The sequence below is a fragment of the Papaver somniferum genome, chromosome 7, assembly GCF_003573695.1.
Source record: "Papaver somniferum cultivar HN1 chromosome 7, ASM357369v1, whole genome shotgun sequence".
Classification (NCBI taxonomy): domain Eukaryota; kingdom Viridiplantae; phylum Streptophyta; class Magnoliopsida; order Ranunculales; family Papaveraceae; genus Papaver; species Papaver somniferum.
Window position 1 is genome coordinate 224,487,704 of NC_039364.1, and position 16,051 is coordinate 224,503,754.

A 16,051-nucleotide genomic window follows, 5' to 3' on the forward strand; every position below is an offset into this window, starting at 1 on the left:
TTAGTATAGCCGTTCATATACTCAACACAAGAACTTGTGGAATATATGAAAAATTCAACTAGATTAATTACAAGAGAACCTATAATTAATCTAATTGGAATACACAACCAAACTAATCACCAAAGCAATCAATTTAATTGTCAAATGATTTTGCTCGGCAAAAGAAGACTTTCGGAGCAAATAACTAAATAATCAATCAAGATGATTAATTTAGTTCAAGAATGCTCAACATATAGCATCTCATGGAACAACCAACAAAGCCAATATTAATCGACATAGTTGTAAGGTGCTCAACATAAGATACACAATGGAGCCTTCACGGTAAAACATAACAAAATGGATCAATGAAGATCAATACCGTGGATAACATACAAGGATCTATTCTATCTTTCCATCACTATATGCATAATGACATAATAGACTTTATCCTTGTCACACAAAAGATTTTATCCTATTTTCCATCAAATAAATGACTGCATAGGCATGACTTTTGTATTTGTCAAAAGTCCATTCGTCCTTTCATCAATACGAAAACCAAGTTCATGAACGACTTTACTTTTGACAACATATGGGACCTTCAAGTTCACGGACGTAAACACCAACATCCCATAACAAGTTGCAAATACTGCAAAACATCTTCCAAACCATTAGAATTTAAACCAATAAATCCAAAACATGAAGATGATAACGTTGGACATAGCTATGTGTAATCACAATAATGTTTATTCCAAATTTTAGTAATCCTTCTCAAAAACAAGAATAAATTCTCATAAGAAGTTTCCTAGGCATCAAGACAAACTCGTAATGCACATATAATATGATTTGTCCTTAGAGGGTAGAATCAAACTTTTTCGCCCGGATTTACACCAAGAATAGCCACCAAAGGCGTATAAAAATATTTTCTTAACAAAGAAGAACATACAAAGTCAATAAAGACCATGCATCATAGTTCACACAAGATAATTGTGCACATTCAAGAATCTCATAGTAATACGTACTACTGCCCATCTTAAACTTTCTTCTTTGTGATTCACCAACAAAACTCTTGTAAAAGCTACAAATGAGCTTGTAATAATGGTACTTCAAGAATCCAAGTGCCCAATTCCAAGAGAAGTGGAACAAGTGCAACGAAACAGAGTAAAATACTCAAAAACAAGAAACAGGACAAATACCAATCTTGACTCATCCAAATTCATGGTTTCTCATCTCCATTTTGAATATAATTCAAATAGGAAGAGAGTGCAAAAAGAATGAGGTCAGTCCGAGTTCGGACAAAGAAGTTACGGCCAAAACAAATTTACCGAATATCGACGTCTACAGAAAAATATGCACACGGGTTTGCAAACAAATTTTCAAGTCCGAGAACTTAAACCCCTGGATTTTGATTTTAAAAGATGTTATGCATACCTGGTAGGTGTACCATGAAGTTCAAACATCCCGAACTATTATTTTCAAACCTAAACATTTAAGAACCTTAAACACATATCAAGTTAGGTAGAAAACAACGATAAGAAAGGTACGTGAATCATTATAAGTTCTCTAAGCAAATAAAAGCACAAATCTTGCTCAAGTTTATAGACATACCTTTTTTAGATGAATCCAGACGAATTCTAAAGCCTTACCGAACATAATCTGTGTGCCCCAATTCTCGTGCTTCCCTCACCGTATACATAACAGGGCATTCCTTGGTGAGGATGCACTTACAACACAATCAAGTTGTGTTTGGGTGAACAATGTCTTGCTCACCACAAGTGACCTTTGTATTATCATGAAAGAGATCGCTTTTAGAACCTTTCACATCCAATTCCATTTTTCCAAAAAACTTGTTAAGTTCCAACATTATGGATATTGCCTTCTCCATAGTCATGGAATTTTCTGGGAGATCATTCCTTTTCACACTCAAAACATCATCGAATTTCTTTGGTATCCACTTCTGAGTGCGTTTAGGAACAATTGGAACCTTCTTCCAATTATTCTCTTCTAGAATTCTCAGAAGAGAATTGGATTGACTATTCTTTTGCAAGTTAGCCTTTCTCCAGTTGGGAGCATCGGATCTTGTCTTCGTCTTTACGAAGTTATCCTTTTGATAACCATTACGATTGTGAAAAGGATTCGTACGACGTTTATAGGAAAATCTAGGTTTATCATAGCACTGATTCCCTTGCCTAAAGGTTGGACAATTACAACCTGTAACGTTAAGAGGATCAGTATTAACATATGATCTTGGTTTCACAACTTCTTGTGATTCCCAAACAAGAACATCATGAAGTTTCTCATTCCGTATACGGAAACGATGTCTCCTTTCCATGTGACCTTTATTTCCGCAATAGTGGCAAACATAAGGAATGTTCTTACCTCGATCCATGTGTGTTGTCTTTGGAGGTTGATAAACTTTGCTCTTTTGAACCTTAACTGCAGGTAAAGGTATTTCACTTTTGCCATCAGTGGAAACCTTTTTTTGAGAAGAATCATTAGCCTTGACAAATTTTACCTCTTTGCTAATACTTGGAGCATCTATTCCCTTATATCCCAATCCTCGTGTATCACGATGATTTTTACTTGGTCCTAGCATAGTGGTTAATTTGATTTAACTAGTATTGAACTTTTTCAAGTCATCTTCCAACATCTTGATTTTATCAAGAGCAGCAGCTAAATCAGCCTCAAAGCATTTTTCTTGAGCTAGACAAGCACTTTCTCTGTCATCAAAACTAATTTGTTAAGAGTTAAACCTTGCTTCAGATTCTGCAAGTTTCTCTTCCAACAAAAAGTACTTTTGATAAAGATTGTCACATTCAAGTGACTTAATACGTAGGTCTTCCTCAGAATCCTTGAGGATCGATTCGCAAGAACGATTCGAAAAATAAACACCTGTGTAACATCTTCTCCATTTCTTGTTTTCTCGACAGAGAGGAATCAGAAGAGGTGAGACATGAGAAGTTGTAATCTTCTTCATTTTCTATGAATCCAAAAACTTAACATACTCTGATACTTCCTCATCAACATCTCTATCAATGTCTGAATCACCTTCATCAGAAAGTTCATCCAACTGTTATTCTAGGAGAGTTTCCCAATCAACAGTTTTTACATCAAGAGAATGTTTAGATATTGACTTAGATGTGACAGTAGTGTAGCACAGAACAGGGGTAACAGGGATAGGTTTAAGTTTCGTCAGAAACTTAATTGAAAACTGATTCTAGGATCAAGATTCTAAGACAAAAGATTTATAAACAAACTTGATAATAAGATGTGTCTTGTAAACAAGAGTTCCAGCCTTTATATAGACTTACATGAACTGATTAAAGGAAAGAGTTTGACGAAAACTAGAAAAGGAAATAATTGTGAAGCAAACTAACTTAAACTGACGTAATGGATCAACAGTCATAGTTGATCCAAAAGCATGAGGTCAACTGTTACAGTTGATACAGAAGAAAGGGATCAATAATCATTGTTGATATAGAGAAAGATGTACTACATCAGTCCCCCCTTCTTGAAAGAAACTCGCCCTCGAGTTAAAGTATTAGAAAGAACTTCATTCTCTCCATGGAATTTGAATATTTCTTGCACATTGAAGATATTAGAGATGTTCCAAGTCGATGGAAGATCAATAACATAAGCATTGTCACTGATTTTCTTCAAAATCTTGAATGATCCATATTTCTTCATCTTGGTCTTGTTATAAGTACCAGTAGGAAATCTTTCTTTTCTGAGATGAATCATAACCAATTCTCCTTCACCAAAAGTTTAAGTCTTCTATGCTGATTGGCATCGTCCTTGTACTTGTTGTTAGAATCTGCAAGCTTTGACTGTACCTCTTGATGTATGAGTGAAGCTTTCTCAACAAAGTTATCTGCCTTAGCATTTGATTTACGCAGCTTGGGAAGTACCACCAAATCTAAAATATGATTAGGAACCTTAGAATAAACAATCTGAAAAGGTGTCTTACCTGTAGATCGATTAACTGAAGTGTTATAAGCAAATTCCATATGTGAAAGGAGATTATCCCATTGCTTCTCTTTTCCTCCAATAACCTTGGCTCTAATCAGATTTCCTAAAGATCAATTGACCATTTCAGTTTGTCCATCTGTTTGAGGGTGAGCAGTTGTACTAAATTGAAGTTTAGTACCCAAACGCATCCATAAAGACTTCCAAAAGTAGCTCAAAAATTTAGTGTCTCGATCAGAAGTAATTGTTTTGGGAATTTCATGCAAACGTACTACTTCTTTGAAAAATAAATAAGCAACATTGGATGCATCAGTTGTTTTCTTGCATGCTATGAAGTGAGCCATCTTTGAGTAACGATCAACAACTACCATAATAGAATCATTCCCCCTCACAGTACGTGGTAAACCAAGCACGAAATTCATGCTAATATCCACCCAAGGACCTTCAGGAATTGGTAGAGGAGTATACAAGCCAGTGTTTTGAATATTACCTTTAGACTGTTGAAAAACCATGCATTTTTGTACGTACTTTTGAACATCTCTTTTAATAGAAGGCCAAAAATAACGTTCTTCAACCAAAGCTTTTGTTTTATCACGTCCAAAATGTCCACCAAGGCCACTGCCATGTAATTATTGGATGAGATGAAGACGTAGGGAACATTGTGGAATACATAAACGATATCCTTTAAAGAGAAACCCTTCTTGAATGAGAAAATCATCAACACTTCCTGTTGAAGAACCACACTTGTCCCAAAGTTGCTTAAATTCTTTGTCTTCACTATATAAATGCTTTAAGAAATCAAAGGCTAAACTCTCATGTTTAAGAGTAACCAGAAGATGAGCTCTCCTACTCAAAGCATCAGCAACTTGATTAAGTTTCCCACTTTGATGTTTAATGGAAAAAGTATATTGGTTAATAGTAGATAACCATCTATCATGCATCCTATTGACCTTTGCTGAAGTTTTCAAAAACTTGAGAGCTTGATTATCAGTATTGACAACAAATTCACTGTGAATAAGATAAGGATGTCAATTCTTAAGAGCTTGAACAAGAGCAATTAATTCCAACTCATAAGTAGACCACTTCTTCCTTGTATCTGAATTCTTTTCACTATAGTATGCAACTGGATGTCCTTCCTGAGATAACACAACACCAATGCCAACAACAGAAGCATCACAATGAATCTCAAAAGGTTTATCAAAATTTGGCATGTCAAGAACAGGTGCACTGCACAATTTTTCCTTAAGAATATTAAAGCTCTTATCTGCTTCTTCGGTCCACTCAAAATTATCACACTTCAAACAATATGTCAAACCAGTTGCAACGGTAGTAAAGTTTCTCACAAATCTTCTATAGAAAGAAGCTAACCCATGAAAACTTCTTACTTCACGAATATATGTTGGAGTAGGCCAATCCACAATTGCCTTAACTTTAGAATCATCCACAGTAATACCAGTATCCGACACAACATATCCCAAGAAAGTGACTTTGTTTGTAAATAAAGTGCACTTCTTTAGATTCACATACAAAACATTGTCCTGCAGTGCCTGAAAGACTTGAGATAAATGTGAAATATGCTCTTCTTCATTGTTGTTAAAAATCAGTATGTCATCAAAATATACAATGACAAACTTTCCAAGAAAAGGTTGCACAACTTGATTCATGAGGCGCATAAAAGTACTAGGAGCATTAGATAATCCAAAAGGCATGACTAACCACTCATATAAACCTTCTTTTGTTTTGAAAGCTGTTTTCCATTCATCACCTTCTCGAATACGTATTTGATGATACCCACTACGTAAATCAAGATTTGTAAACACTTTAGCACCCGAAAGCATATCTATCATGTCATCAATTCTTGGTATGGGAAACCTATATGGTATAGTAACTCTGTTTAATGCTCTACAGTCTATACACATACGATGTCCACCATCCTTTTTGTCTACTAAAAAGGCTGGACTAGCACAAGGACTTTTTCTAAGTCTTACCAAACCTTTTTGTAACAAATCATCAACTTGACCTTGTAAAATCTCATTTTCTTTAGGACTTAACCTATAATGAGGTTGATTAGGAATAGAAGTTCCAGGTATAAAGTCTATCTGATGTTGTAGATCTCTTAATGGAGGCAAAACATTGGGTAATTCAGTAGGAAATAAGTCATTGAAAGAAGATAATAAAGGTTGTACCTTGTCTGGAATTTCCACCATTGGTTTATCAGCTTCATGAGAACTCAAAGAATGATTTGGTTGTAAAGAATGAACAATGGTAGCAACTAGTGCATTTGTCTTCTTATCTGATGGTTCCTTGACTGAATTAGAAGATTGTAAAGGCCATAGAACTTTAGTAAACCCTTCATGAACAAAGGTATAAGTATTCTCATAACAGTTATGAACAACACGAATATCATACTGCCATGGTCTTCCCAATAATAAACTTGTTGCAGTCATGTTAATAACATCACACAAAACATAATCTGAATACCCAGGGAAAGAAAACTTCACCAAACATTGATGATTAATTTGCTGAGTGGAAGAGTTGTTTATCCATCCAACTGAATACGGTTTTGGATGAAGAGTAACAGGTAAACCAAGTTTCTCAACTAACTTTGCAGAAACATAGTTTTCTGTACTTCCACTGTCAATGATCATAGTGCAAAGCTTTTCTTCAATGAAACAATGAGATCTGAAAATATTATGTCTCTGAGTAGGACATGGTTCAGTGATTAAAACTGGTCGAATCATCCCAAGGAAATCTGCATCATAAGTCTCATGTTCTTGAAGATAAAATAATTTATCATCTCCTAATGCTTCTTCTTCTTGTGCTTCGTCTGAAGTTTCATTAATGTAAGCATGGAATTTGCGACAATCACTAGAAGTATGGCCAGTTTGGTTGCACTTGTTACATTTATCTCCTCGAAATTTTGAATAAGGGTTAGAGGGTTTAGATAATGGTGGAAAATCTTGTTGAAACTAAGTACCTTTAGTATTGCGAACAAAATTTCGTTGTGGAGGAGGCTGAGGTGGCTTAGCAGATGAGATATGCATTGTAGGAGCAGGTTCTGAAGGAACAGAAGTAGTTGTTGTCGCTGATATGGTTGGTTTGCACTTCTGTCATGTGGATCAACAAAGACAGTTGATCCATGTGAGGATGGATCAACGACGACTGTTGATCCCTTTTCAGCTTGGTAACCATAAGAATAATTATATGGTCTGGCAGTTTTAGAAAAGTGTTGATAACGAGCTTGACTTGGAGTTGCTTGTCTAGAGGTACTGAGTACACGCCTTTCAACTCTAATAGCTTGTTGGATGGATTCAACCATTCTAAACACGGACTGCGTCAGTCCCTGTTGAATTAAATTATTCAAACCAGCTATAAAACGTGCAACTAATTGCTCTTCAGTTTCATTCAATTGGTTACGAGCAACTAAAGCATAGAACTCAGCAACGTATTCTTCAACTAATCTTGCCCCTTGTCGACAGTTCTGAAGCTTAATAAAAAGTTGTTGCATATAATCTATAGGTAATAATTTATCTCTTAATAATTGTCTCATTCTTTGCCATGTACGTATAGGAGGTTTATGAGCATTGCGTCGATCTTCACCGAGTTTTTCCCACCAAGCTGCAGCTCCACCTTTTAATTTATAAGCTACCAGTTTAACTTGAGAAGATTCAGGAACTTCCATGAAAGTGAAAAAGGAATCGACTTCATAAAACCAATCCAGCAAGTCTTCAATATGTAAACCACCATGAAAACTAGGTATATCAGCCTTCAACTTATATTCTGGTAAAGTTCCATAAGGATTCATACCAGATTTTAATCGTTTTTCATTAACCCATTGTTGCTCTTTGAGTTCTTCAGCTTTGTCATCTTCATCATAGTTGAGGGGTATGGTAATCTTTTTTTTTGTTAACATAACCTTCCAAGGGTTCCTTGTGGTAAAGGGTATGGTAAATATTCTCAGGAATATTATCATTCTGAGTAAAAGAAGGTTTATCTTTTTTGGTTTCATCTTCTTCTTTTTCGCCAGAGCTTTGGTCCCCTTCTGTATCATCGATTAATTTAGGCATCACCAAGTCACCAAAACCAACATGTTTCCATAATTTGTCTAAACAATCTCCATGCATAGCAAGTGCAGATTTTAGAGAATTTGTAGTTGAATCAAGCTTGGTAGCAAACTTGGTTTCTAAGGAACTAAAAGACGTTTCAATTTTGTTGCCGAGCTTGGTTTCAAGTGCTGCGCTGAGCTTGGTTTCAAGTGCTGCGCTGATCTTGGTTTCAAGTGCTATGACAATGGCATCGATTTCAGTTGGTGTTAACTTGTCTCCCATTGTAACGAAAGGTAGGTGGGTGAAAATTAAGGGTTTTGAGTTGTTGCGGAAGCTATGGAAAGGATCTGTTTCTAGATAAAAATCTAAAAACTTTGTATCTGATACCAACTAGTATAGTACAGAACAGGGGTAACAGGGATAGGTTTAAGTTTCGTCAGAAACTTAATAGAAAACTGATTCTAGGATCAAGATTCTAAGACAAAAGATTGATAAACAAACTTGATAATAATATTGATAATAAGATGTGTCTTGTAAACAAGAGTTCCAGTCTTTATATAGACTTACATGAACTGATTAAAGGAAAGAGTTTGACGAAAACTAGAAAAGGAAATACTTGCGAAGCAAACTAACTTAAACTGATGTAATGCATCAACAGTCATAGTTGATCCAAAATCATGAGGTCAACTGTTACAGTTGATACAGAAGAAAGGTATCAACAATCATTATTGATACAGAGAAAGATGTACTACATCAGACAGTTCTCTCAGTTGAATCCAAGCTTTTAGAATCGTCTGGTAATTTCTGAACTGGTACGTTATTAGAGATAGACTCGTCCATAATCAGATCGCTACAAACACAGACTTATAAGGTCTTTAACGTGTTTGCCTGCTCTGATACCAATTGAAAAAGCGGGGGTCTAACAACACCACCCAATATTTCGCTTAGCAATCTGTATGGACTAACTTCGAAATACTTTGCTAGAGAATCAACTAGACAGTCAGACTCAATCTAGATAAAAGTATCTCAAGGAGTTAATATCTCTCTCTTGATTTGATTTTTACTCAAGCTAAAAACAATAGCGAGTCTTTATCAAATACAAGGAATAACTTGGACGGTACCAAAGACCAATGTCCAGGTGTTAATCAATGAAATCGACAACCACAAGGTCGGATCTCCAATCGATTAACCTTTAACGCACAACCTGTATCATTTCAATTATAAAGATAAACAATATAATACGGAAAGTGAAATAACACAGACACCAGAAATTTTGTTAACGAGGAAACCGCAAATGCAGAAAAACCCCGGGACCTAGTCCAAATTGAATACACACGGTATTAAGCCGCTACACACACTAGCCTACTCCAAGCTAACTTCGGACTGGACTATAGTTGAACCCCAATCAGTCTCCCACTAATTCAAGGTACAGTTGTAATCCTACGCCTCTGATCCCAGCAGGACACTGCACACTTGATTCCCTTAGCTGATCTCACCCACAACTAAGAGTTGCTGCAACCAAAAATCGCAGACTTGATAATAAACAAATCTGTCTCACACAGAAAAGTATATTAAAGGATAAATCTGTCTCACACAGAAAAACCCTAGGTTTTGTTCCGTCTTAAGATATAAAATCAAGGTGAACAGGAACCAATTGATAATCCGGTCTTATATTCCCGAAGAACAGCCTAGATTAATCAATCACCTTTCAACAATCCTTCTTGAATAGACAAGCGGTTTGTCGAGGAATCACAAACAGTGAGACAAAGATGTTTGTGACTTCTTCATCTTGTCTATCAGAGAACTCTCACGATCCCAAGCCAATCAAAGATTGTACTCGCACGATAGAAGATGCAAGATCAGATCACACAACTACGATAAAAGTAGTATTGGTCTGGCTTCACAATCCCAATGAAGTCTTTAAGTCTTTAACCTGGTTTTAGAGAAGAAAACCAAAGGTTAAAGGAGAATCGACTCTAGCGAGCGCACTAGTATCACACAGACGTGTGGGGATTAGTTTTGCACAATGCTAGATGTCTCCTTTATATAGCCTTCAAATCAGGGTTTTGCCTTAGTTACAAGGCAATCCATATTCACCGTTAGATGAAAACCTGATTTAGATTCAAGCTAATATTTCTCAATCGTTAGATCGGAAACTTAGCTTGTCACACACACTTGGGTAGATGTTTACTGGGTTTGTGAAAACCATGCCTAAACGTGTACGTGTATGTTGGTTCAACATAGTAACCCAAAAGGTTAACCATATGAGCATTTCATATTAACCTAGTTCTTCTTCACCATAACTAGTTCAATTGACTCAAATGAACTAGTTAGAGAGATGTTCAATTGCTATGAGATCTTATGTAACTACACAAGACACAGTTGAAACAAAGATGATTCGATTCGATGAATCGACTCATGAACTTTATAGCCACGGTTTGCATAAAGCATTCCTTAGTAATTTAAGTTTCATGTTCAGAGCACATCTTTAGATCATAACCACTTAAGCTCACAAACAAGTTCGCGGACTTAAGGAAACCGGCAGAGTTTTCCAAACTCAGCAGAAAATCTCGGCAAAGAGACTTCCGCCAGTTCGCGGACTAAACACGCAAACGAGTTTTTGGAAAATCCCAATAGAAATACTCGGTAAGAGAACTTCCGTCATTTCGCGGACTGGGTTCGCGGACATGGCAAAGACAATTCCTCCGGTTTCTCTCAATCAACAAAGTTCGAAAACTTTGGATTAAGGAATACATGGTTTTGTAATCTAAACTCTCATTCCAATCATTGAGACATTCTCAGAGGATGTTATATAGCCGTTATTCACAGACCGTTTCACGTCAGGGAAATTCTCAAAGTAATTGAAACTTTTCATGACTTTCGTCACTAGGTGAAGATAAACTTGATCAAAGTGAAACGCTTTACCAACACACGATTTCGAGAAAAACATAAGTAGTGAATACTCAGCTCGAAATGTCAAATGTGTATGATCCAGTCTATATAGCATACGACTTTTTATCTCATAAGAAGTAGGAGATAAAATAGATAGACTTTTGAGTGATAGATAAGTTCAAGTCTCCACATACCTTTTTGTTTATGAAGTTCCACGGTTCCTTGAGTAGATCTTCGTCGTTGTATGATGAATCACCATGAAGTCCTTGAGCTCAACTGCACTTTTCTATCCTAGTCCGAGACTTAGCTATAATAGAGTAGAAATCAAGATTCATAGTTTTGATCACTAACATTGACAAACATGCTTGATATAGCAACGCATGCGAGGTCGACCGAGCTATGCTCTAACAAGCAGGTAAACATTAACATCCCTTTACTAGAAGCAATTAGGCAAATGCCTGCGTATGCCAAATTCGTTAAGGATCTTTGTACACGAAAGCATAAGCTTAATATCCATAAGAAAGTCTTTTTAGCTGGTCAAGTAAGTTCAATCCTTCTGAACCATACAACCCCTAAATATAAAGACCCTGGATGCCCCACCATATCTTGTACGATTGGTAATCACATGGTTGATAAGGCATTACTTGACTTAGGAGCTAGTGTTAACTTACTCCCGTACCATGTATACACCCATCTAGGTCTTGGAAAGTTGCAGCCGACTAAAATGACATTGCAATTAGCTGATAGGTCTGTCAAAGTCCCTCGTGGTGTCATAGAGGATGTTCTGATTGAGGTTGATACGTTTATTTATCCAGTGGATTTCGTTGTTCTAGATACTCAACCTGTCCAGGACCCCAGTGCTCAAATACCGGTGATTTTAGGTCGCCCATTTTTAGTCACAGCTAATGTTGTCATCAACTGTAAGACCGGACTTATGAACATATCCTTTGGTAATATGACCACTGAACTAAATGTATTTAATGTTACTAGACAACCTTATGATGAATTAGAGGAAGTGAATATAATTAGCACTTTAGTTCAGGATCTAGTTCAGGATAATTGGGACTACATTCCATTCGATGATTCTTTGGAGGAATTTGATGAGATTCTCTTAAGTCAGTTGTGACCAAACTCATGAAGTAATTTTTTAACTTCCCATCAATGTTTTTGATAAAAATGAGCTTGTAAATCTGTTGTACTATATTATTTGATTAATATAATTTACCTTCCCATCAAAAAATAAAATAAAATTCATGAGATAATTTTTTAACTTCTTCTTTTCTAAACCCCCTCCTAGAGTCGAGTCACGGTTCTGTCACTGGATCGATCCAGCTAGCTAGGATTAGCTAGGGAGCATCAACAGCACCAATACTCCAAAGATCTATGCAATAAATTGTTAGTAATTTTTTATTTTATTCGTAACCAATGTAGTAATTCAAGTTTCTCGATAATCAAATAGTGTAAAATATACGTAGTTTCCAATATGTGATCTGAAAAGGAATTGATTAATTAGACATAGTAACTACAAGAAGCAGAATCCATGGCACAGACTTAGGGTCAATGATCCACTTCAGTACCCACCTTCGTGTATTGATTCCAGTTCCACAACGCCACCCCTGAATTATTTCCCAACTTCGAGACATCTCCAGTTGTACATCGACTAAATAAATTATTTAGTAAAGAAGCATAGATACATAGACAAACAAGCAAATAAGTCCTCTTATACATGTCTAAAGCTTAATCCTATATATTTAACCCAAAAAGTGCTCAAAACTCCTGATTCAGACCTTGGATCAAACCTGAGAGAAGTTAGCTTTTTTTATTAAACCATTTCCTTGAAAAATTTATGGTTATAGAACTTTTCCACTGATGTAACAATTTTCACGGAGATTTTTATACTAGTTTTTGAATACACATGGGGGAGGTAGTGTTCCAATTATCCGAGAACTATCAAGTGATCTGATGGTTCTAATGCTCTTTCCCACTGCCGACGTAAATTCCTAAATGAATGGAATTAGGAGTAGTCTAGAGACGAGTGTACCGAGCTATAAAAAAAAAACAATTATCCACTTGTTTGTGGTTTATTCCCATGTAGCTTAAGATGAAACTCAAAACCAAAAATGGTATATATTCTGTCCAAAGTAATCAACATACGAGGTTTGACTGTGTTGCCACGCGTCAAGCTAGGACAATTGAACAAGCGTCAGTACCTATAGATTGACCCTCCACTTCCACTAGTATGATAAACTTAGCGTCACGGTTACTTAATGATACTGCTAGACTAGGTATGGTAGTTTCAGTGATAAACAAAACAAAATGGCGAAATATGCATGAGTGAAGAGGCTATATGGAATTTGTCTCCTTGATTTCGTCTCATCAATGCCGATGGCCAAACTAGATCTCACCTCTTTAATATTTTTGATTACTTGCCCTAAATTTTAGGGCTGGTTAACTAATCCCTGTTCACGTGCAGTGTGACTGTACTTGTAGTGTTGGAAGACTAAACTAGTCATCGTATAATTATGGAAACTTCTACCAAGGAGTAGGACGACGTACACTCTTCTTCCAATGTATGTATATGCACACAATTAACCTAAAAGAAGATCAAAAATAATAATTAGATCACTAATTATAGTTGACCACATAACAAAACCCATAATTAGATGAACTGACAAGGTTGGCCATGAGAGCATGTGAACTTAAATCATAGCTAAACTAAAATTTATTGTATTGTAATGGATCCAAAGTCTTCACAGTAACCTAAGGCTAAGACTACAGTTCTATAAATAGAGAAACGAATGATGCATTTTCATATGCACCACCCCAGAAGCTAGTTAGAGCATCACCCTAGGACTAGTCTTATAGGTAAGATACATCCCATCATGAAAATGATGAACACTCAAGTTTTCATGCTCTCATTCTTCATCATTGGTTCATATCTTTTGGTTCAAACCCATGCAGACCCTTACGATACTCCACCTTCTAGGGTAGCAGGGAAAGTGTTCCCACCAGCAGAATTCTACTGCACTACTCCAAAGGAAACATGCACTGGCAAACAAATTAAATGCCCAAACGAATGCCCTTCTTTCAAACCTGCTAACCCTAATGCTAAATCTTGCTTCATTGATTGCAATTCTCCAAAGTGTGAAGCTTCCTGCAAGAGTGAGTAACTTCACTGGTATCTTTTAGCTTCTTTTAGTTGTTTTCTTGACAAACTTTAACTTGACGTTTAAAGAAACGACAATGGTCTTATGGTGTCTTAAGGGTTAAGGCCGATTTTTTTTTTCTTTTTCATTTCGTATGAACCACATAAAGACTAGAGTTTAGAGTATTGCAGTTTCTCTACCTTTTCTGTTAAATTTCACTCGAATTTTATGATACTAAATGTTTGTTATTTCCGTGGTGCGCAGAGGAGAAACCAAACTGTAGCGGAAAAGGATCAGCTTGTGGAGACCCAAGATTCGTCGGAGGAGATGGTGTTGTGTTCTACTTCCATGGAAAAGCCAACCAACATTTCACTTTAGTCTCAGACTCAAACTTCCAAATCAACTCTAGATTCATCGGTCGCAGACCTGAAGGCCGAAGCCGTGACAACACATGGATTCAATCTTTGGGTCTTCTATTTTCTTCCAACTCTTTCACTTTTGCTGCTAAGAAAGTTGCAAACTGGGAAGACAATGTCGATCAACTTGTTTTCACATACAACAACCAACCAATCACCATTAGCGAAGGTCACCGTTCATCTTGGTCTGCACCAGACAGTCCTTTAGTAGTCGAAAGAACAGCCGATACTAACAGCATCACTGTTACATTACCCGGCGTTGTTGAAATCTCAGCTAGCGTTGTTCCTATTACCGAACAAGATGACAGAGTCCATAACTATCAAATTCCTTATGGTGAAGACTGTTTTGCTCATTTGGAAGTACAGTTTAGGTTCTTCGATTTGTCCGAAAGAGTTGAAGGTGTTCTAGGACAAACTTACCGATCTGAATTCCAAAGTCCAGTTAAGATTGGTGTTGCTATGCCTATCATGGGTGGTGAAGCTAAATACATCACTTCATCTCTAGTTTCTGCTGATTGTAACAATTGTATTTTCTCACCTTCATCATCCATCATGGCGACAGAGAATCTAGCAGGTTTGGGTTCGACCTTGGACTGTACCAGCAAGATGAGCAATGGACGTGGAGTTGTCTGCCGTCGCTAGATCTCTCCATATCGAACCGAGTGATTATTAGTACCCATTGCTGCGTAAATTATTATTAATAATTAGTTAAAGAGGATTATGATATGTATTAGGATATTAATCAGAGCTTTTGGATTTAACTAGTGCTGGCTCTGATTCGGATTATAATGTAGCAACTTTTGGTTATTTAATTTCTACTAGTACATCTTTTTTCTTTTTTTTTTTTTTGGTTTATGCAGATTAATTAATGTGATCAACTTGTACTATCAGATGGCAATTAATATCGAGTATAGTTAAGTGCATTTACTACTGATTTTGCTACTGTAAGTAGCAAGTACTATTCTTGGGTTCTTACCCTAGTTAGCAATTCGGGATTCGATAAACGTACGGAACGGCAAACGTACGAGTATTATACGGTTTTGTAAAATTCAGATTCGGTCTAAAATTCGGTCAACGGGACGTGATTCGTCAGTAATTCGGAACGGCATACGTACGTGTATGATTCGATTTATAAATGTGAGTTCGGCTCTGAAAATTCGGTATCTATATATAACAAATAATTTGTATTTATAAGGTCATAGACCAATTTTTATGCATATGTGTGAGTTATTTAAAGAAAAAATAAACTTAATATGATGATATTAATAATATATACAACATTAGTTATCCAAGAGGACGTCGTATGGTGGTTTAGATGCTTGGTTAGTGAGTTTGAGATCTCTCTCACCTTCACCTTCAAATCTCTTCAGTCGTTTTTGTTTCATAAAAATCACAACACGTCTAATATTCGGTCGTGTATGCTCGGGAGGCAGTAAAGCCCAAAAAATGGAGTCTTTGAAAAGTAAAAGCTAAAGAATTTATGGCGAATTAAGCGGACGTATTATTCGGGATACGTAAAATTCGTGAACGGTTCGCGAATAATTCGGGAATGCCACATAATACGTGACTTGGGTTCGGAGTTGCAAACGTACACGAATAAGACGGTAAA

The 16,051-nt window shown here is 36.4% G+C and overlaps 1 protein-coding gene across 1 annotated transcript; it reads left to right on the forward strand.

Annotated features, from left to right (window-relative positions):
• The first annotated feature begins 13,704 nt into the window (after positions 1-13,704).
• On the forward strand, positions 13,705-15,280 carry LOC113293408. Its single transcript, XM_026542056.1, has 2 exons — positions 13,705-14,042; positions 14,291-15,280. The coding sequence occupies exons 1-2, from the start codon at positions 13,763-13,765 to the stop codon at positions 15,082-15,084; spliced, it is 1,074 nt and encodes a 357-aa protein (XP_026397841.1). The 5' UTR covers positions 13,705-13,762; the 3' UTR covers positions 15,085-15,280.
• The last annotated feature ends 771 nt before the right edge of the window (positions 15,281-16,051 follow it).

Bases quoted from the DNA above. Each gene is read 5' to 3' on its own strand.
- LOC113293408 (XM_026542056.1), top strand. From the start codon at position 13,763: ATGAAAATGATGAACACTCAAGTTTTCATGCTCTCATTCTTCATCATT. The intron at 14,043-14,290 runs GTGAGTAACTTC...CGTGGTGCGCAG, and splicing joins GTGTGAAGCTTCCTGCAAGA to AGGAGAAACCAAACTGTAGC.